At 48.9% G+C, this 22075-nt stretch overlaps 2 protein-coding genes across 5 annotated transcripts in view; both read left to right on the top strand.

Annotated features, from left to right (window-relative positions):
* The window catches only part of WDR13 (WD repeat domain 13), an 84337-nt gene that overhangs the window by 56239 nt on the left and 6023 nt on the right, over positions 1-22075 (top strand). Inside the window, exons 2-4 of one of the 2 annotated variants that reach the window (XM_050775661.1) lie at positions 20498-20554; positions 20898-20977; positions 21646-21886. In XM_050775661.1, the coding sequence (XP_050631618.1) occupies positions 20937-20977; positions 21646-21886 (282 nt within the window). In that variant the 5' untranslated portion in view covers positions 20498-20554; positions 20898-20936. Of the gene's footprint in view, positions 1-20468; positions 20555-20897; positions 20978-21645; positions 21887-22075 lie in introns of those variants that run through there. The other variant, XM_050775660.1, reaches the window with a different exon arrangement.
* RBM3 (RNA binding motif protein 3) lies at positions 602-4773 on the top strand. 3 transcript variants are annotated; one of them, XM_050775755.1, is made up of 7 exons: positions 602-705; positions 1641-1756; positions 2035-2141; positions 2784-2889; positions 2978-3074; positions 3514-3597; positions 3952-4773. In XM_050775755.1, the coding sequence occupies exons 2-6, from the start codon at positions 1654-1656 to the stop codon at positions 3572-3574; spliced, it is 474 nt and encodes a 157-aa protein (XP_050631712.1). In that variant the 5' UTR covers positions 602-705; positions 1641-1653; the 3' UTR covers positions 3575-3597; positions 3952-4773. The 3 variants fall into 3 exon arrangements, with proteins under 3 accessions (XP_050631712.1, XP_050631713.1, XP_050631714.1); XM_050775756.1 differs by having other exon boundaries at positions 3514-3593; XM_050775757.1 differs by lacking the exon at positions 602-705 and having other exon boundaries at positions 847-1756.

Consider the following 22075-nt stretch of genomic DNA (forward strand, 5'->3'; position numbering starts at 1 on the left):
ACAAGGGTGAGGGCTGAAGTCAGAGATGAGAAGGAATGACGCCAGGGAAAAACGTCGCATGACAGGCGGCTAGATGTTGAGCACAGAGGAGAAAGAGCAGGAGTCAGGGTAAAACCTTAAAACGTACGGTCTGACATCACGGACTGTGAAGGGTGATGACATCAGTGACGTGGGGGATAAAATGTCGGGCCTTTAAAGGGTACGAGGTTAAAGAACTAGAAGGTGAAGGAGGTTGACATCAGAGAATGGCAGGGACCTAGAGGAAGACGATTGCGATGGTGAGGAAGACATCAGATCCAGCGGGGGAAACGATGGCAAGGACGGAAGGATGATGTCAGGGACGGCAAGTAGTATGAGAGTGAGAAGGTTCCTGTGTGGGAGGGATCAAGGCAGCTCAGCCGGTTGTGGGGGGGATGCTGACGTTTAGGGTGCACCATCTGTGCAAAAGTCGACCCCATTTCCGGAAACACCCCATTTCGCAGAGAATACTGCTCCCTTCACTTTGCTGTCCCTTCCTCTCCCCCGCCACTCCGCCCCTGCTAGCCTCAGCCAATCAGCATGCACGCCGGGACGCGCAAGGGGAACGTTCCGGGACGTTCTTGCTACGTACTCTTTATCAATCGTCTTCCCGCGCAGACCAGTCCTTGTTTTCTGTGCTCCTCCGAGCTCGCCGTCTGTCCGGGTTTTTTACGTTTTAATTTCCAGGTAAGTTGCGTATGGCCTGCGGAACGGCGGCTCCTCGCCACACACGCGCCGCGCCGGCCGAGACCGGGGGATAGTGAGTGGGGAGAGTAATGGCCGCTGACACGTAGGCTTGGCTTTCTCTGGGGCGGGCGGGTCCCGTGCTGGGAGGTGAACATTTCGGTTGGTGGGAGACCAGCGCGCTGTATCTGAGTGTGAGGCCCCTCGGGAGGGACTGGGTGGCGTCGGTGGTGGCAGTGACCACGCGACAGCCGACACTTGCTTTCCTTATCCCACGTGGCCGCCGCCATCTTGTTCTGCCGGCGTTGAGGGAACGCAGGGATGTTCTGGGCTTGCGCAGTGACACAAAATGACGGGCGTGGCGGCTGTGGATGTGTGAGCATGCGCAATAGTGGCCCCCTAATGGTGGCTGCGCTGAGCCAGCTCCGCAGATTACTACCTTATTGGCCGCCTTTCCCAGCTTCTCAGTAGTTACCCATGTTTTGTTCCTCTTTTTTTTTTTTTTTTTTTTTTTTTTTTTTTTTTGAGACGGAGTCTCGCTCCGTCACCCATGCTGGAGTGCAGTGGCGCGATCTCGGCTCACTGCAAGCTCTCTCGGCTCACTGCAAGCTCTGCCTCCTGGGTTCACGCCATTTTCCTGCCTCAGCCTCCCGAGTAGCTGGGGTACAGGCGCCCGCCACCACACCCGGCTAATTTTTTTGTATTTTTAGTAGAGACGGGCTGTCACCGTGTTAGCCAGGATGGTCTCAGTCTCCTGACCTTGTGATCCGCCCGCCTCGGCCTCCCAAAGTGCTGGGATTACAGGCGTGACCCACCGCGCCCAGCCATTTTGTTCCTCTTTTATTTTCTGTACTTCTCTCCGCCTTCTGTCTCGCTATTTTCTCACGTCTCCATTTTGTTCCTCCTTCCTGCCACCATTCTTCATGTTCTTCCCACAGGACTTGAACTGCCATGTCCTCTGAAGAAGGAAAGCTTTTCGTGGGAGGGCTCAACTTTAACACCGACGAGCAAGCGCTGGAAGACCACTTCAGCAGTTTCGGACCTATCTCTGAGGGTGAGACGGGCCAGACTCTCAATGGGGGTTGGTGAGAGAAAGTCTGGGATCCTTGTATTTCAAGGAGTATTAATCGAAAAGTTAGGACCCACGCGTCCATGTTCTTTTTCTTCTTAAGCCTATGGTGTCCACTAAGGATGAGGGGAACCGTCTTCGGGATTGGTGGGAGGGCTCCGTTTTCCCTACCTACCGCCATCTCCTTTTCGGACCACCCTTTGCTACTTAACCTTTGTGGTGCTGACTGGTCCACATCGCTCCTTCTTCTCTCCCTCTCATAGTGGTCGTTGTCAAGGACCGGGAGACTCAGCGGTCCAGGGGTTTTGGTTTCATCACCTTCACCAACCCAGAGCATGCTTCAGTTGCCATGAGAGCCATGAACGGAGAGGTGGGGCCTCCTATCTGCAGAGGGACCTTGTCCCCATCTGCGGCTTCCTTCATTCTTTTTGTTTTTCCTTCTGTGTCTGCTCGGGGCAGCGTGGCCACCAAGCCCCGCAGTGCCCACTCACAGGAGCATGACTGCCTTTTGTTCTAGGGGGTGGAGGGCAGCGGCAGACAGAGCCTGGCCGCCTGGGAGGCGACGACTGGTCCTGCATGAGGCCGAGAAGCCACCTGTGGATGGTTGACCTGCCTTGGGCTTAGGTAGTAGAGTCTGCAGACCTGTGGGCCTGGCCCGGAGAGGACCTCGTGAGTCTTCTGACATGGACTCTGAAGCCTCAAACCAAGAGAGGTGTCTGTCTAGCCCTGATAGTCGGGCAGCTTAGAGGAGTGGGGAGGAGAACTCAGCCTGAGTTCAGTCAAGATGTAAGTAGTAGCAAGGGGAACATGGTGCATTCAGGTCATTTTGTGTGGGATTCTATAGCTCCTGATGAAACCATTCTGGGGTAAAGGAGCTTATTCTGGAACGTGGCACCCAGAACCTGGTGCCCAGCAGGAATTTTTGGCCTCTTTTGCCCACTTGCCCTTGCCTGCTCTTCCCTCACCACTGCCCTGACTGCCAACCTATCCTCCTTGTGTCTCCCACACTTAGTCCCTGGATGGTCGTCAGATCCGTGTGGATCATGCAGGCAAGTCTGCTCGGGGAACCAGAGGAGGTGGCTTTGGGGCCCATGGGCGTGGTCGCAGCTACTCTAGAGGTGAGTGCAGTGATAGTTTTGATCATGGGGTGAGAGGGAGAGTTGCCTAGGTGAGGACAACTGCCATTTAAATATTTTTCTGTTCTAGGTGGTGGGGACCAGGGCTATGGGAGTGGCAGGTATTATGACAGTAGACCTGGAGGGTATGGATATGGATATGGACGTTCCAGAGACTATAATGGCAGGTGGGTAGCCTCGGGGCTGGGATGTTCTGCTATTGATTCCCTCTCCTTAAGAACTCAGCGCCTGGGTTTTCATGCATACCACATTTTGCTGTTACTAATGTGTGCCTAAAACGAGTATGAAATTCAGTATTTTGAGTTAATTGTGTGGTCATATGGTTGTAACATGGTAAAGTATACACATGTTGTGCTGCGTGGGTTATATAACTATATTGCTTTAACGTGTATTATGATTTAAATACTGCATATTATGATTTAAATACTGCATATACATTGTATGCCATAAAACTTTACTATGATACTCATGCTTAACATATCATGTTTTTGATATTTAAGGTTTATGTTATGACACATATTATAAAACATGACCCATATAATTAATGACAGTGGTGTATAATGCAGTCCCAGAAAACTGTGTGTGTGTGTGTTTTTTTTTTCCCAGAAACCAGGGTGGTTATGACCGCTACTCAGGAGGAAATTACAGAGACAATTATGACAACTGAAATGAGACATGCACATAATGTAGGTGAGACTTGGATATCGGCATTGAGTAAACCTGTTTGTCACACTCTGTCATGACTGTCTCACCTTTTCTGGCAAGACTGCTCTGCATTTCTGCTGCCCTCATACCTCATCCAGCCAACCTACCAAACACCATTCCTAGGCCTTCCTTGCTCTCAGGTGCATGTCAGAGCACGTTTGCTAGGGGGTGGGATCTGAAAACCCATCTCCTATAATCCTCTAGTCTTGTGTGGGATGGAGGAAATGAAGGGGTGTCCCTGTTGTCCAACCCTCAGCATCTGTATCAGCTCTAGGAGGTGAGCATGTTGTCAGCTGTTTCTTCATGACATCACAATTCTCCCCCTCTTGCTGTTCTCAGATACACAAGGAATAATTTCTGATCCAGGATCGTCCTTCCAAATGGCTGTATTTATAAAGGTTTTTGGAGCTGCACTGAAGCATCTTATTTTATAGCATATCAACCTTTTGTTTTTAAATTGACCTGCCAAGGTAGTTAAAGATCTTTAACAGTTCCATCTTTTTAAAAATTTTTTCTGCCTATTTAAAGACAAATTATGGAACGTTTGTAGAGCCTGAGTGTTTTTCTTTTTACCAGTTTTTTAGTTAGATCTCTCAGGATTATTGGAGCTAGCAATAATTGATTCTGGCAAGTTTGGCCAGACTGGTTTCAGAAAATTAATGTGTATCCAGGACATTTTAAAAACCTGTACACAGTGTTTATTGTGGTTAGGAAGCAATTTCCAAACGTACCTATAAGAAATGTGCGTCAAGCCAACCTGACCAACATGGTGAAACCCCATCTGTACTAAAGATAAAAAAATTAGTCCTGCGTGGTGGCGTACACCTGTAATCCCAGCTACTCGGGAGGCTGAGGCAGGAGAATCGCTGGAACCCCAGAGGCGGAGATTGCAGTGAGCCGACATCACGCCACTGTACTCCAGCCTGGGCAACAGAGCGAGACTCCATCTCAAAAAAAAAGAAAAGTGTATCAATAACATGATTATCCAGGGGTATTTTCTAATTCAGATAATCAAACTGATTATATAGAAGAGTTGCTTTAAAATGTTTGCAAATGTCTTTTTTTTTTTTTTTAATACTGGAAGAAAAAATATTCTGTTGTGTCTCATACAGTGCTTAGGATGTCTTTCACAGAGCTTATTAAAAAGATGAAACCTGAAAACCTGCTTTTTTCTTACTCAGCCCACTTTCCAAATTAAAAATGGGGGCAGAGGTGGGCCGATCACCTGAGGTCAGGAGTTCGAGACCAGCTTGGCCAACATGGTGAAACCCCCGTCTCTACTAAAAATACAAAAGCAGGGCGTGGTGGCGGGTGCATGTAATCCCAGCTACTGAGGAGGCTGAGGCAGGAGAACTGCTTGAACCCAGGAGGTTGAAGTTGCAGTGAGCTGAGATTATGCCATTGCACTCCAGCCTGGGTGACAGAACAAGACTCTGTCTCAGAAAATAATGGGGGCACATCAGTGAGAGGGAGGCTTGGAGAATATTTGGTTGATGGGTGGGCAGGGACTGCAAGGGGGTTAGGTGTACGTTGAGGCCTGAGGCCGGCTGGAATTGGGTTTCCTAAGCTGGTCTCTTACCTTAGTCCCGTTGTCTAATCATTGGGCTTGAATCTCCCTAGCCTCTGAGCGTTAGATGGGCACTGTCCTCACAGGATTGTTCTGAGACCATAAGCACCTGACCTCATGGCGTGAGCTAATCCCTATCATAAATAGTGGTACCAGTTTATTCCTTCCCCTGAAATGATGGGGGTTGGGGAAAGGTGCACTGGACTCATCTTTGTGTATGAGGGCCATGAGAGAGGCCTGGTTTGAAAACAGAATGCTAAGAGCTCATATACCAATATTTATGTGGGGCTCTTATACTTCCCAGGTATTTGGGTGAGTCATTTTACTTCAGCCTCATGCCATTTTACATTTTCTGGGGAGGGTTAGATTAATTGGCATATAAAGCCACTGATAAGAGTTGGCAAAGCTTTCAGTCACAGAGATTTGATCTTTTTTGGTGTGTGTGTGTCTTGGGTGGTAAGTTGGTGGTGATTTTGTAATTCTAGCTGGTCTTAGTTCCTCAGTTCTGCTCCCTTTAGTCATGATTCTTTCTAGTGGCTGTATTGAGGCCCCATAGGCGTTATCCCTCCATTTGTTCTAGTTTGGAACAGAGATATCTGTTCATGGCTTTCACTTGGCTAATACTGAGCCAAGTTACCACCAGGTCGCAAATTCCAGGACATTATTGTCCTGAGCTGCCTATTCCTTTGCTGGTGCGTTGTATTGTGAGTCTCAGTCCTGGAGGCCTGGCTCCTGAGTTTCCCAGCTAGTTGGGACAGGCCCCAATATCCCTTTTTCCTGTAACCCAGTCATGAATTTGCTTTGGCAGGTGGATGGAGACTCGGGAACTTCCACCTCACCCACTAAACCAGGCCCAGGCTGTGGGGCATTGTGGCTAAGCCCACCAGGTGGATACTTGGTCTGAGGAGGCATCCTATTCTGGGCCTTTGGGGAGCTAGGGTAGTGAGAATTGGCAGGAGGACTGTGAATGCCTTCTAGGTCGGGGGATTGGAGGGGGTCCTCTGCTCCCCACCTCTCAGGACAGCAATGTACCTCTCACCCCCAGTGTCAGTTGAGGTAGGATCCATAATCAGTAATATTCCTGCAACAAAATGACCCCCTAAGTGAAATCAATAAAGACCAAAATTTATTTGTATAACAGCTCTCAACCTGCTCTGCGCTGCTGTGTTTACAGTGTGCTTTCTGATCATCCAGCCCAGGGAGTCCCAGTCTCTGGCTGTCTATCAGCTCTAAGGAAGAGAGCCCACGGTTTTCTATGGTGCCATAGTCCCTGATGAATAAAGTTCCAGATTTGAGGTCAACCCCCCACCAACCTTGTTGGTCTACTTTGGTTTGACCTCAGCATCCAACTAATGCACATCTGTCAAGAACCCACTGAAGCTAGAAACCCCCCAAACACTCAAGGTACCTTGAGAACATGTACCCCAAGACCTGCAAAGACCAAACGCATGGCCTGTGACTACTTTCACTTTCAAGCCCCGGAACTTGTCTGTACCAAAAATCTAAACTGTTCACCAGATCTCTTGTCAAGGTCCAGAATAAAGAGATTGGCTTTTGGTTTTCAATTAGGCTTTCAAGTCCTAAGCCCCACCCCTCCTAACCCACCTAGGCAGAAATCACTGCAGATCCTTGCTTCCTAATCTCTGCCTCAGTTTCAAACTAACATCCATAAAATGGAAATAACCACCCACCCCACACGGGTTAGGAGTGTTTTGTTGTTTTTTGAGACAGGATCTCACTGTCTCCCAGGCTGGAGTACAGTGGCGCAATCTCAGCTCACTGTAACTTCCGCCTCCCGGGTTCAAGCAATTCTCATGCCTCAGTCTCCCAAGTAGCTGGGATTACAGGTGCCTGCCACCATGCCCAACTAATTTTTGTATTAGTGGAGATGAGATTTCACCATGTTGACCAGGCTGGTCCCGAACTCCTGACCTCAAGTGATCCTCCCGCCTCAGCCTTCCAAAGTGCTGAGATGACAGGCGTGAGCCACCGTGCCTGACCTAGGGGCTAAGAGTATTAAATGTAAAATGTTAAGAACAGGCCAGGTGCGGTGGCTCACGACTGTAATCCCAGCACTTTGGGAGGCCGAGACGGGCGGATCACGAAGTCAGGAGATTGAGAACATCCTGGCTAACACGGTGAAACCCCGTCTCTACTAAAAATACAAAAAACTAGCCGGGCGCGGTGGTGGGCGCCTGTAGTCCCAGCTACTTGGGAGGCTGAGGCAGGAGAATGGCGTGAACCCGGGAGGCGGAGCTTGCAGTGAGCCGAGATTGTGCCACTGCACTCCAGCCTGGGCAACAAGTGAGACTCGGTCTCCAAAAAAAAAAAAAAATTGTTAAGAGCAGACCAAGTTCATCAAACAGCTCCACAGTCTTGTTCCATGTTCTGGATTGGGGAGTTGGGGGGGTGAAGGTGTAGAACTTTTAAAAAGGTTTTTAAAATAAGTTGCTGTGAATACTTCATGTATATAAAAAAAAAAATTGACTGACAGCCAGTGTTCTGCCATTCTTACCTGCTTATCAAGACAAAACCTGCCCAAGTCCCTGCCCAGCTGCATTCCAAGTGTTTTCAAGTTTGATGGTAAGACCTGACCTGAGGCTTCTTACAACCTTTACTCAGTGGGAATAGGCATACAGTTCACTACAAAAATATTTGTGTTTACTTAGAGGACGTGCCCTGGATCTGTGGGCCGGGCGAGGGGGTGGGGGTGGTCTTTTCTAAATTGTTAAAAGCAGTTCATGTCGTTATTCTTAATAAACATTTCTAATATGCTGTGAAAGAGTCTATTCATTTTTTAATACATATATCCATTTACTCATTGTTCCCATGAAAGAGCCTTGTACGCAAACCTCCAAATGCCGAAGGAGCCAAGAAACAAGGCAGACAAAAATTGTTGGTAAAGGGTGCTTTACTGGGGGAACTTAGAAGCATGACGTGGGGCCGGGCACGGTGGCTCACACCTGTCATCCCAGCACTTTAGGAGGCTGAGGCAGGAGGAACGCTTGAGCCCAGAAGTTCCAAACCAACCCGGGCAACACAGTGAGGCACCCACCACCTGCCACCTGTCCCCTGCCCCTGTTAAACCAAAATAAAAATTAGCCGGGTGTGATGGTGCACACCTGTGGTCCCAGCTACTTGGGAGGCTGAGGTGGGAGGACTGCTTGAGCCTGGAAGGTCTAGGCTGCAGTGAGTGGCATTTTGGCCTGGGCAACAGCAAGACCCTGTCTCAAAAAAAAAAAAAAAAAAACGCATAAGTACATCTGTCAATATTTTATAAGATCAATTAATGCCCCTACTATAAGCTTGTTTAGCAAATCTTTTTTTCTTTTTTCTTTTTTTTTTTTTTTAAGATGGAGTCTTGCTCTGTCTCCCAGGCTGGAGTGCAGTGGCTCCATCTCGGCTCACTGCAAGGTCCGCCTCCCGGGTTCACGCCATTCTCCTGCCTCAGCCTCCCGAGTAGCTGGGACTACAGGCGCCGGCCACCTTTTTTTTTTTTTTTTTTTTTGAGATGACATCTTGCTCTGTCACCCAGACTGGAGTGCAGTGGCGTGATCTTGGCTCACTCCAGCCTCGACTTCCCAGGCTTAATAAGCAATCCCCCCACCTCAGCCTCCAGAGTAGCTGGAATTACAGGGATGCATCACCCGTGCCTAAGCCTCCTGAGTAGCTGGAATTACAGGCACCCACCACCATGCCCGGTTAATTTTTGTATTTTCAGTAGAGATGGGTTTTCACCATGTTGGCCAGGTTGGTCTTGAACTCCTAATCTCAGGTGATCTGCCCAGTTTGGCCTCCCAAAGTGCTGGGATTACAGGCGTGAGCCACTGCTCCTGGCCTTCCTCTTCAATTTTTTGAAAGAATTTATGAAGGATTGGTACTCCTTCTTGAAATACTTGGCAGATATCACTGTGAAACCATCTTGGTCCTAGGCTTTTCTTTGTTGGGAGATTTTTGATGAATGATTCAGTCTGCTTGCTTGTTACCGGTCTGTTCAGATTTTCTATTCCTGAGTCGCTCTTGGTAGAGTGTATATTTCTAGGAGTGTGTCCATTTTTTCTAGGTTATCCAATTTGTGTATCAGTTGTTCATAGTAGTCTTTAGTAGGCTTATTATTATTATTTGAGATAGGGTCTCACTCTGTCACCCAGGTTGGAGTGCAGTGGCACAGTCACGGCTCACTGTAGCTTCAACCTCCCAGAATTAAGTGATCCTTCCTGCCTCAGCCTCCTGGATAGCTGGGATTACAGGCACACACCACCACGCCTGGCTAATTTTTGTATTTTTAGTAGAGATGGAGTTTCACCGTGTTGGCCAGGCTGGTCTCGAACTGCTGACCTCAAGTGATCCTCCCACCTCAGCCTCTCAAGGTGCTGGGATTACAGGCATGAGCCACTGTGCCTGGCAGGTCCTTTGTATTTCTGTGGTTTCACTTGTAATGTTTCTGATTTTATTTACTTCGTTTATGTTTTCAAAAAACCAACTCTTAGTGTCATTAATCTTTTCTATTTTTTTCATCTATTTCATTTATTTTTGCTCTGATTTTGTTATTTCCATCTTTCTGCTAACTTTGAACTTCATTCTTTTTCTAGTCCCTTGAGGTATAAAGTTAGGTTGTTTATTTGAGATCTTTATTTCTTTTCTTTCTTTTTTTTTTTTTTTTTTTTTTTTTTTTTTTTGAGACAGGGTCTTGCTCTGTCACCCAGGCTGGAGTGCAGTGGCAAGATCACAGCTCACTGCAACCTCCACCTCCTGGGCTCTAGGGATCCTCCCACCTCAGCCTCCCGAGTAGCTGAGAGGCACACACCACCATGCCCGGCTAATTCTTTTATTTTTTGTGGAGACAAGGGTCTCACTATGTTGCCAAGGCTGGTGTTGAACTCCTGGCCTCAAGAGATCTTCCTGGCGGGGTGCAGTGGCTCACGCCTGTAATCATAACACTTTGGGAGACCGAGGTGGGTGAATCACTTGAGGTCAGGAGTTTGAGACCAGCCTGGCCAGCATGGTGAAACCCTGTGTCTACTAAAAATACAAAAAATTAGCCGAGCGTGGTGGCAGGCGCCTGTAATCCCAGCTGCTTGAGAGGCTGAGGCAGGAGAATCACTTGAACCTGGCAGACGGAGGTTGCAGTGAGCAGAGAGAGCGCCACTGCATTCCAGACAGAGTGAGACTCCGTCTGAAAAACAAATAAACAAAAACAAAAAACAAAGCACAAACACATCTTCCTGTCTTGGCGTCCCAAAGTGCTGGAATTACAGGCGTGAGCCACTGTGCCCAGCCAGAAGAGTATTGTTTAATTTCCACATATTTGTGAGTGTTCTGATTTTCCTCCTTTTATTGATTTCTACTTTTATACCATTGTGGTCAGAAAGGCTCTTGATATGATTTCATTCTTCTTAAACTTGTTAAAACTTGATTTTGTGAAGGTTCATTATACCAATACTATTCTTTTGTGTAAGTTTGAAATTTTCCATTAAAAGAGTGAAAAAGAAAGCTGTCAGGGATGTGGTTTGTTCCCCTTCCACATTGGTGTGGGCAGTGCAGACCCTCAGGTGTTTTCTGCAGGCTCACTGTGTCTCCCACAGCCCTCTCCTTAGTTACAGGCGTTTCTATTCCAAAGGCCTCAAGAAGCCCTGTTCTATAATTGCTACCTTCTATTTCCCGATATCTGACATTCATTAATAAAGTTGATATTTGACTGGGCGCGGTGGCTCACGCCTGTAATCCCAGCACTTTGGGAGACTGAGGTGGGTGGATCACCTCAGGTCAGGAGTTTGAGACCAGCCTGGCCAACATGGTGAAACCCTGTCTCTACTAAAAATACAAAAATTGGCCAGGCGTGGTGGCATGTGCCTGTAATCCCAGCTACTCGGGAGGCTGAGGCACGAGAATCGCTTGAACCCGGGAGGTGGAGGTTGCAGTGAGCTGAGATCACGCCACTGCATTCCAGCCTGGGTGACAGCTTGAGACTTTGTCTCAGAAAAACTAAATAAATAAAAATAAAAATAAAGTTGACATTTTCCAGACACTAGCTCTAGAACCCTACTTGCTTCCCCTCCCCAGTGACAGCCCTCAGGACCCCCCTGGCTTCCTCAGGCACTTATTTCTCTCCTCTCGAACCCAGGACCTCTTTTAAACACCAGTCTCCTCGCCTGTTAAATGGAGATAATAAAGGTAGCCCATTCAATGAGTTAAGACATGGAAACACCTAGATCAGTGTCTGGTAGTTGGGACGGAGTCAATGTTAGCATTTATTCTGTGTGTCACATAATAACAACAGGGACACCACAGCAGACAGGACATGTCTTTCCCTCAGGAATCATGCATTGGTGGGGTCCACCTACAATAAGCTAAAACATTGCTGTGTAATGTAATGTTAGGGAGTGGGAAGCATTAAGGGAAATAAAGCAGGGTTGGGGTGGAGAGTGAGACGTGCTGGTTTACACATGGCAGTCAGGGAAGGTGACTCTGAGAAGGTGCCTTTCAACAGAGACCCGATGTTTGAGGGAGAGCAGTCGAGGATATCCAGTGATCTAGTTCGTGGGAATGGTTCCTCCACAGTGCTCTGGCTCCCTTGCACGTCTCCACACAGGCCACGCAGCTAAGTTGATGTAAGTCTTGGCAGAATGCCCTGTAATCTTTGGAACACAGAGCACGGAAGGTTTGTGGGGAGCTCTCACGAGGCCATTTACCATTCACCTCCCTATCTACCAAGTAGCCTGTTGTGAGAGTTTTCTCCCCACCTCCTGAGGTTCTGGTGGGGTTTGAGGCTTTCTACCCCTCACCTCTGGGTTATAGAACTGCTTAGCTGCAGCATGAAATGAGCTCCTCAGCAACAAGGTGTCCTGCCACCTGGGGTGTGGTCATCTCGCCCCTTTCATTTTGGTGTTGCCCGGCCCAAGAGACATGAGCCAGAATCTGTGGCTGTTCTTGCTTTCGTGGTCCATGTATATAACATCCGAATGTAACAAGGGCTCGTTTCATTTCCGGCCAAACCTGTCAGCCTTACCTTGCTACGACATCTGGAAGAGGAGAATTAAAGGCAGAGGGAAAAGCAAACAGGTGCAAAGGCCCTGAGGAGGGAGCTGCTTGGTGTGTGGGGAACACCAAGAAAGCCAGTGGGGCAGGAGCAGAGTGAGCCAGGGGCCAGTGGCAGGTGGTGAGGTCAGGGAGGGTCCGGAGGGCCTCGTGGGGCACGGAGAAGACTTTGGCTTTTTCTCTGAGAGAGATGAGAGCCACGGCAGGGCTCCGAGCAGAGGAGAGCCCTGGGCTGACTTGGGTTGCAACAGGATCATTCTGGCTGCCGTGAGGACAGATTGAGGAGAGGGGGCGAGGACGGCAGTGGTGAGGAGGCTGCTGCAATTGTCCAGACCAGCGATGGTGGTGGCGGCAGTGGACGCGGAGATGAGAGCTCAGATCCTGGCATATTCTGAAGGTGGAACTCACAGGGTTTGCTGACAGATCAAAGCGGGGGCAGGATGACAAAGTACTTGTTAGGAATCCACACTAGACGAGCTCACAAAAAGTAACTTGACAGTTGGTGTTAGTGTTGTGGTTAAGAACAGGGATTCGGAGCCAAGTGGCCTATGTATAAATCCAGTTCCATTGCTTACTGGTTGCGTGACCTCGGGCAGGTCACCTCCTCTGTTTTCATTTCCTCACCTGTGAGATGAGATGGCAATAGTATCTACTTCACAAGGCTGCTGTTGTAAGGATTACACAAGATTTTCTATTAATGTAAAGTGCTTCAGGCTGGGCGCAGTGGCTCATACCTGTAATCCCAGCACTTTGGGAGGCTGAGGCAGGTGGATCACTTGAGGTCAGGAGTTCGAGACCAGCAGGAGAAACCCCGTCCCTACTAAAAATACAAAAATTAGCCAGGCATGGTGGCACATGTCTGTAATCCCAGCTACTCGGGAGGCCAAGGCAGGATAACTGCTTGAACTTGGGAGGCAGAGGTTGCAGTGAACCGAGATTGTGCCATTGCACTCCAGCCCGAATGACAGTGAGACTCCATCTCAAAAAAATAATAAATTAGGCCGGGCGCAGTGGCTCACGCCTGTAATCCTAGCACTTTGGGAGGCCGAGGCGGGCGGATCACAAGGTCAGGAGATCAAGACCATCCTGGCTAACACAGTGAAACCCTGTCTCTACTAAAAATACAAAAAAATTTGCCGGGGGTGGTGGCGAGTGCCTGTAGTCCCAGCTACTCGGGAGGCTGAGGCAGGAGAATGGCATGAACCCAGGAGGTGGAGCTTGCAGTGAGCAGAGATTACGCCACTGCACTCCAGAGCCTAGGCGACAGAGCAACACTCTGTCTCAAAATAAATAAATTAATTAATTTAAATGAATAAATAAATTATGACTGGCATAAATAAAGTGCTTGTTATTAGTGACATGACCATAGGATGAGAAGTGTCAGGGAAGTGAGTCATAGCAGAGAGCATTCCAGATACCAGAAACACTGTACAGTTTTCAAAGCATGTGACAGGAAGCCAGCGTGGCTGGAACATAACCTGATGGAGTAAGAGTGCCAAGGGGTGAGGTTGGAGAGGAAGCCTAGGTGGAGATCAGCCCCTCACGGTAGCTGGACACCATTGCAGACCTTGGCGCATGTAGCAGTCCTGGAGGTCAGAAGAGACACAGGAACATAATTAGATCTGGGACTTAGTGCTGGGGGTGCACAGAGCTAGGAGAGGGACCGGTCATTATTGTCAACAATGCTGGCTGGTTACTAGGGGTTGGTGGTTTCTGGTGTCCAGGATAAGAAACAGTCCAGTTCGAGCATTAGGACAAATACCTAATGCATGCAGGGCTTAAAACCTAGATGACGGGTTGATAGGTGGAACAAACCACCATGGCACATGTATACCTATGTAACAAACCTGCATACGTTCTGCACAGGTATCCCAGAACTTAAAGTAAAACAAAACAAAACAAAACAAAAACAGTTCGACTTCCCACTGACGTCCAAACACTAGTTCTAATATTGTCTACATCTGTGGCCATGGGCAGTAAACCCCTCCAGAGTTCACTTTCCTTATCTTCAAAATGGGGTTTAAATATCATACCTACCTTCTTAGGTTTGTGACAGTACATATAAGATCAGTATAGTCAGCACTCAGTAATGCAGGCTATCACCACAACCAGGTGGGACCTATCCCAGGACAGCAAGGGTGGCTTGACATTTGAAAAGCATGAGATGTAGTTCAACATATTAGCAGCAAAGAAAGAGAATCAAGGGCTGTAATCGCCTGGGACTGTGATATCAGATCCAAGGGCTAAACCCTCCCAGACCTGCAGTCTAGCCCTGAATGCCTCACTGGGCAAGCTGAATTGAGATCTCAAGACCAGAGTGACCCTAGTCCTACCCCTGTGAAGTGATTTCCGCTGGCTCTGAATCCGTGGCCGGCAGGCTTCAACAGCCGCCTTATCCTCACACTCAGCAGTCGAAGGCTTTGTGCATTCTGGTTTCAGTTCAAATTTATTTTTCACACCTGCCCCCCAGCAACAATAACCAAACTACTTTTTTTTTTTTTTAAAGAAGAATCTTACTCTGTTGCCCAGGCTGGAGTGCAGTGGTGTGATCTCTGCTCACCGCAACCTTCACCTCCCAGGTTCAAGCAATTCTCCCGCCTCAGCCTCCTCAGTAGCTGGGATAACAGGCACCGGCCACCATGCCCAGCTAATTTTTCTACTTTTAATAGAGAAGGGGTTTCACCATGTTGAACAGGCTAGTCTCAAACTCCTGGCCTCAAGTGATCCACCCACCATGGCCTCCCAAAGTGTTGGGATTACAGGTGTGAGCCGCCATGCCCGGCCAAACTACTATTTCATTTACAAGTTTACCAATTTCTTACATTATTATTTTCTTACTGTTGATCTTGGCAGTTAGAATCGTAGCTCCAGGGACTGAAGAAGTATCTGTCAGAAGGCTGGCTCACTAGTTCAGCATGCCAGGGGCCGCTCAGGGCTCTGTTGAGGCTTCTTCCAAAGGCAGAAATCTCGTTTCTGACTTTGGCTATAGAGAGTTGTCACCAACCCCCATTTGGGGGTTGTGAGAACTTTGGCTTCAGAGGCAAATGTTTTCCCATCAGGAAATGATGAAAGTTATGACCTCATATCCTAACCCCCACTCACCCCATCTAGGAAGAAACCAGGGGTGAGATAAGTGAATGACGATTCCGTGTCTCCACTCCAATTACACCTCAGCTCTGTGGCTCCTCCCGTTTCTGTCTCTGGCCTTGATTCTCAGCACACCTGTCCCCTGAACCACCTATACTTTCCCTCAAATCATGCTTTACTTTGTCCCCTGAACCACCCACACTTTCCCTCAAATCATGCTTTACTTTGTCCCCTGAAGTTGGGGCCCAACTTGAGATTTTATTTCAGCCTGTGGGAGCAATGAAAACAGACACAGCGCGGTGGCTCACGCCTGTAATCCCAACACTTTGGGAGGCCGAGGCGGGCGGATCACAAGGTCAGGAGATCGAGACCATGGTGAAACCCTGTCTCTACTAAAAATACAAAAAATTAGCCGGGCGCGGTGGTGGGCGCCTGTAGTCCCAGCTACTCAGGAGGCTGAGGCAGGAGAATGGCGTGAACCCCGGAGGCAGAGCTTAGAGACTCGGTCTCAAAAAAAAAAAAAAAAAAAAAAGGCAGACACAGCCAATGTGGTCCACTGCATTCCTTTGCATTTCTTTCTTTCTTTCTTTTTTTTTTTTTTTGGAGACAGGGTCTCACTCTGTTGCCCAGGCTGGAGTGCAGTGGTGTGATCACGGTTCACTGCAGCCTCAACTTTGCAGGCTCAAATGATCCTCCCACCTCAACCTCCTGAGTAGCTGGAACTACAGGTGTGCACCATCACGCCTAGTTATTTTTTTCTATTTTGTAGAGATAGGGTCTCACCATGTTGTCAGGCAGATCTCAAATTCTGGGGCTCAAGCAGTCCTCCTGCCTCAGCCTCCCAAAATGTTGGGATTATAGGTGTGAGGCGCCACACCCAGCCTTTCCTTTGCATTTCTAAACTCTGGGAGCCAGATAGGTAGGGGGCTCATAAAGGAAGGACGAGTCTGGAAAAAAAGCCCCTGCCCGTTTCTTCCACCCTCATAGTCACTGTTGTGATGAGTATCATCTTCAAACAACTCAGGCTTACCTGTCTTTTCTGTCCAAATCTGGTTTTGCTGTTCATTTGGCTGGGACCTTTACCCATCACTCTGACAGTAAAACAGCCCTGGATCCTGTTAGAGTGAATGGGGTGTGTGGTCCTCCATGGGTTTGAGCTTTTTTTTCTAGATGTCATGATTGCAACCAAAGTCATTCACAATCTCTCCTTGATACCCCCAGGCCTGAGACCCTCATTTCCCCGACTCACTGACCTGCCATTCCCACAGATAAAACTGCCCCTTTCTCTCCAAGTTCTCAACAAGCTGCAACTGCCTTCTTTCATCGGCTTGTTGTTCAAAACCCATTTTTAGGCCGGGCGCGGTGGCTCACGCCTGTAATCCCAGTACTTTGGGAGGCAGAGGTGGGCAGATCACGTGAGGTTAGGAGTTTGAGACCAGCCTGGTGAAACACCGTCTCTGCTAAAAATACAAAAAATTAGCCAGATGTGGTGGTGTGTGCCTGTAATCCCAGCTGCTCGGGAGGCTGAGGCAGGAGAATGGCTTGAACCCAAAAGGCAGAGGTTGCAGTGAGCCGAGGTCACATCATTGCACTGCAGCCTGGGCAACAACTGTCTCAAAAACAACTCTGTCTCAAAAACAAAAACTCTGTCTCAAAAACAAAAACTCGGAAACTCTGTCTCAAAAACAAAAACAAAAACCATTTTTAATCTAATGACAGCACATACATGTTAAAACAATTCAAACAGGTTGGGTGCAGTGGCTGACGCTTGTAATCCCAGGACTTACGAGGCCAAGGCGGGTGGATCACTTGAGGCCAAGAGTTCAAGACCAGCCTAGCCAACATGGTAAAACCCTGTCTCTATTAAAAACACAAAAATTTGCCAGGCGTGGTAGTCCACGATTGTAATCCCAGATACATGGGAGGCTAAGACACGAGAATTGCTTGAGCCGGGAGGCAGAGGTGCCCATGTTGGCCAGGCTGGTCTCTAACTCCTGGTCTCAAGTGATCCACCCTCCTCAGCCTCCCAAAGTGGTGGGATTACAGGCGTGAGCCACAGTGCCTGGGCAACAAACCTTTCATTAGTTTGTTTTGTCTAGTATCTTATAGCCTTATAGAAGAGGTTTTAAAAATAATTTTTATAAATTTAATATGTGAATATTGAAAAACAACAATAAAATAATTCATTCCAATGGTAAAATAGAATTTTCCAGGTATCCCTGACTCGAATTCCTGACTTTCCTGTGATTTCATTCCATCACATTTCTTTGGAAGCAGAGTGGTGGGATGAAGGGGCAGGGCTCTGTTGAGAGTAGGTGGAAGTGAATGGGAAAGGCATTTATCACAACACTCTTTATGATGAAAAAAGAACATGGAAATAAACCCAATGCCGGTCACAAATAGGGGACCAGTTCAGGGCTGGGTGTGGTGGCTCATGCCTATAAATCCCAGCTCCTTGGGAGGCTGAGGTGGGATGATGCCTCAAGGCCACAAGTTCGAGACCAACCTGGGCAACATATCAAGACCCATCCCCCCATCTCTTTTTTTTTAAAATACAGGGTTTCACTCTAACATCCAAGCTGGAGTGCAGTGTCATGGCTCACTGCAGCCTTGACCTCCCAGGCTCAAGTGATCCTCCCACCTCACCCTCCTGAGTAGCTGGGACTATAAGAACACACCACCACACCCAGCTAATTTTGTTTTTGTAGAGATGTAGTCTCAAGGTATTACCCAGGCTGGTCTCAAACTCCTAGACTCAAGTCATCTTCTTGCCTTGGCCTCCCAAAGTATTGGGATTACAGGTGCAAGCCACCATGCCCAGCCAACCCCATCTCTCTCTCTCTCTTTTTTAATTGATTTATGTTTGAGATGGAGTTTTGCTCTTGTTGCCCAGGCTGGAGTGCAATGGCACGATCTCAGCTCACTGCCACCTCTGCCTCCAGGGTTCAAGTGACTGTCCTTGCCTCAGTCTCCCAAGTAGCTGGGATTTTTACAGGCGCCTGCCACCATGCCCGGCTAAATTTTTATCTTTTTAGTAGAGACAGAGTCATCATGTTGCCCAGGCTGGTCTCGAACTCCTAACCTCAGGTAATCTGCCCGCCTCAGCGTCCCAAAGTGCTGGGATTACAGGTGTGAGCCACCACACCCAGTTTTTTTTTTTTTTTCAGAGACAGGGTCTCGCTCTATTGCCCAGGCTGGAGTATAGTGGCACAATCACAGCTCACTGCAGCCTTAACCTCCCAGGCTCAAGCAATCCTTCTGCCTCAGCCTCCCGAGTAGCTGGGACTACAGGCATGTACCACCATGCCTGACTAATTTTTGGTAGAGATGGGGTCTCACTTTGTTCCCCAGGCTGGTTTCAATCTCCTGGACTCAAGTGATCCTCCCACCTCAGCCTTCCAAAGTGCTGGGATTACAGACATAAGCCACTATGCCCAGTTGACACCATGTCTTTAAAAAAAAAAAAAAAAATCTTAAGGGAACCAGTTCCATAAAATGTCACCCTTGAATTCCCTGGGCTTCAAATATCCTCATCTGTAAATTGGCGATAGTAATAGGACCCACAACCTTCAGTTATTATGATTAAATTGGCCGGGTGCAGTGACTCACACCTGTAATCCTAGCACATTGGGAGGCTGAGGCAGGCGAATCACTTGAGCTCAGGAGTTTGAGACCAGCCTGGGCAACATGGTGAAACCCTGTCTCTACCAAAAATAGAAAAATTATCTGGGCATGGTGTCAAATGCCTGTGGTCCCAGCTCCCGGGAGGCTGACATGGGAGGACTGCTTGAGCCCAGGTGGCAGAGATTGCAGTGAGCCAAGATCATGTCACTGCACTCCAGCCTGGGTGACAGAGTGAGACCCCATCTCAAAAAAAAAAAAAAAAAAAAATTAAATAGATTAACATATATAAAATACCTTGAACAGTACCCAGCACATTGTCTCATAAATATTGTTCTTGTTAACGTTACACGTTTGTGCAGTGAAATAGAGTCTATTCTTTATCAATCATGTTACAAAAGAGTATTTAATATTAAAAGACACTGATAAGCTTGTTACATGGACAAGGGAGATGCTGAGTCAATACAATACAGTGGGATCTTTCAGTGACTTTAAAACATTGTTCAATTGATTGTGTTTGTTATAAAAATAGTGTGGAAAATAACAGCTTCGAATTTTATGTCAGTTGATGTTAAGATCCAACAGGAAGTTTACCCTGATAACGTTAAGATGAACAATTTGAAACGCAGCTTCCTGCTGGAAGTTGAAATAGAGATGATTCAGATAGCCTCCTTGGATCCAAACCCCAAAGCTTATTTTGCCTAATTCTATCTTCTGTCTTTAGAAACTCAAGCCTCAAGCTTTCTGGGGGCATCCAAGTCCAACCATCCCAGTCACACACACACAACCGACCTTATTCATCCCAGGGGTGTGCAGAGGCCCACTGCAAGAACTGGTGAACTTTCAAGGCGTCTTTACATATATGATGATTTTTTATTACATTATTCAAGTTTTGCTTGGACAAGATTGTGCTGCTAAAAAGTGGCCTCCTCCCCCCCTTTTTTTTTTTTTTTTTTTTTTTTAAGACAGGCTTTCACTCCCGTTACCCAGGCTGGAGTGCAGTGGCGCGATCTTAGCTCACTACAACCTCCGCGTCCTGGGCTCAAGCAATCCTCCTGTCACAACCTCCCGAGTAGCTGGGACTGCAAGCGCCCGCCACCATACCCGGCTAATTTTTGTAGTTTTAGTAGAGACAGGGTTTCACCATGTTGGCCAGGCTGGTCTTGAACTCCTGGCCTCAAGTGATCCACCTGCCTCGGCCTCCCTAAGTGCTGGGATTACAGGCATAAGCCACCGCGCCCGGCCCTACACCACTTTTAAAAGTCGTGTTTCTTCTCTTTTTTATAATGTACTTCTGATTTCTAGGGAATGATTCGCAAACTCACCCCTGACGCTATGTCCCTTAGACACTATCCTTCCATATACAAAAAGTGCCATTAACGAGTGGGTAGAACTCGAGGGGTGGAGCCTCCGTCCTTGGGCCTGAAGCGAATGTCCCTCAATGCGCCTGCGAGACTCCCACACCCTGGGAAGGATGTCTATCGATTCGCTCTGGGCTCGGCAGCTCTTTCTGATAGCAGGCAGCCATCTTGCTTGGAGCCTGAGAAAGGGAGGAGAGACAGAAGGAACCGGCGACAGTGGTCTCAGGGCCGCTCCGGGGGGCCTCAAGAACCGGAGGCAGCCCCGGAGGTGGTTCCCGATCCCGGGCTATGCTCTTGGACCTGAGAAGGGAAGGCGGAGGGCGGCGGGGACAGGATGGATGGGGAATGTCAAGCAAGGAATGCTAGGCGGGGGAGGGGCGTTGCTATGGCGACTGGGGAGGGGCGGTGTCTGTTCTGAATCGCTGTGTGTCACCCCGGCGCTGCCCAGGAAGGGCAGGGCTGGGGTGATGACCATGGTAACAGCCGGGTGGGAGTTCGTGACATCTCCGGCGCGGAGGGACTCGATGTCTATGGCAGTGGTCGCCTGGCGGACGGGACGGAACTAGATCCCTTCGCTCGGGACGCTCACATTCCAGGCCCTTGTCCTGCAGGCTCCCGCGGGCGGACACGCCAGAGGAGGAGGCCGGGGAATGGCCGCGGTGTGGCAGCAAGTCTTAGCAGTGGACGCGAGGTGAGGCGTGGGGTCGAAGCCCATGGGAGCAGAACTTACTGTGGTGCATGCGCAATGGCGATAAGTGAGGCTGGGCGGAGAACTTGCCTTAATGCGGCTGCGTGGGCATGCCGGAGGTGAGCATGCGCAGTAGCGGGGGCGGGCACGCCCGCGGTGAGTTGGCTGGGCCGGAGAGGATTCTAAACAGCAAGCCGGGAAAGTGTGGTCAGATACAGGCATGCGCAACGACGCTGCCTGTGAGAGGGAGGTGGGGCTCAGGCTAGTGACATCCTATCCCCTATGGGTGTCCCCTGGACTTTTTTTTTTTTTACATCCCCATTCTGACCCCATCACCTCCCAACGCTGACCCCCTTAATGTCATTCTGACTTCTGTCGCCCTGGTATACCGACCCCAATTATTGTCTGCACTGACTCAGTCACCCCGTATGGACCCCAGCAGGGCAGCAGACTGACACTGTTGTCTGCAAACTGACCTCATGACCATGCTCATTATTACTGCAGACTCACTCCCACTGCAGGACCAAGAGGTCCCCCATCACCACTGCTAGTCATTCTAACCACCCAGGCCCCAGTCACTGCCACACACCTCACTCTCCTGCCCTATCTCCCGAGCTGATTGATTCCCTCTGTCCTGTGCCTGCTGCCTGCCCTGCATCCTGACCCTGCAGGTACAACGCGTACCGCACACCAACGTTTCCACAGTTTCGGACGCAGTATATCCGCCGGCGCAGCCAGCTGCTGCGGGAGAATGCCAAGGCTGGGCACCCCCCAGCGCTGCGTCGGCAGTACCTGAGGCTTCGGGGGCAGCTGCTGGGCCAGCGCTACGGACCCCTCTCCGAGCCAGGCAGTGCTCGTGCCTATAGCAACAGCATCGTCCGCAGTAGCCGCACTACCCTTGACCGCATGGAGGTGAGCTCCTGGCCACATTCACCCCCTGGGCATACCCTGCCTGCACACATTCACTCCACTGACTTTCATCAAGCACCTGCTCTTTGCTGGGCACTGTTCTGCATCAGCAGAGGACAAAAATATAATATGCCAAGTAAATCAATAAACAGACAATAAACTTGGTAAACAGGTCAGTAAACATATAGCAAG

This window comes from Macaca thibetana, chromosome X (genome assembly GCF_024542745.1).
Source record: "Macaca thibetana thibetana isolate TM-01 chromosome X, ASM2454274v1, whole genome shotgun sequence".
NCBI lineage: Eukaryota > Metazoa > Chordata > Mammalia > Primates > Cercopithecidae > Macaca > Macaca thibetana.

Bases quoted from the DNA above. Each gene is read 5' to 3' on its own strand.
- RBM3 (XM_050775755.1), top strand. From the start codon at position 1,654: ATGTCCTCTGAAGAAGGAAAGCTTTTCGTGGGAGGGCTCAACTTTAAC. The intron at 2,142-2,783 runs GTGGGGCCTCCT...TCCCACACTTAG, and splicing joins TGAGAGCCATGAACGGAGAG to TCCCTGGATGGTCGTCAGAT. The intron at 3,075-3,513 runs GTGGGTAGCCTC...TTTTTTTCCCAG, and splicing joins TCCAGAGACTATAATGGCAG to AAACCAGGGTGGTTATGACC.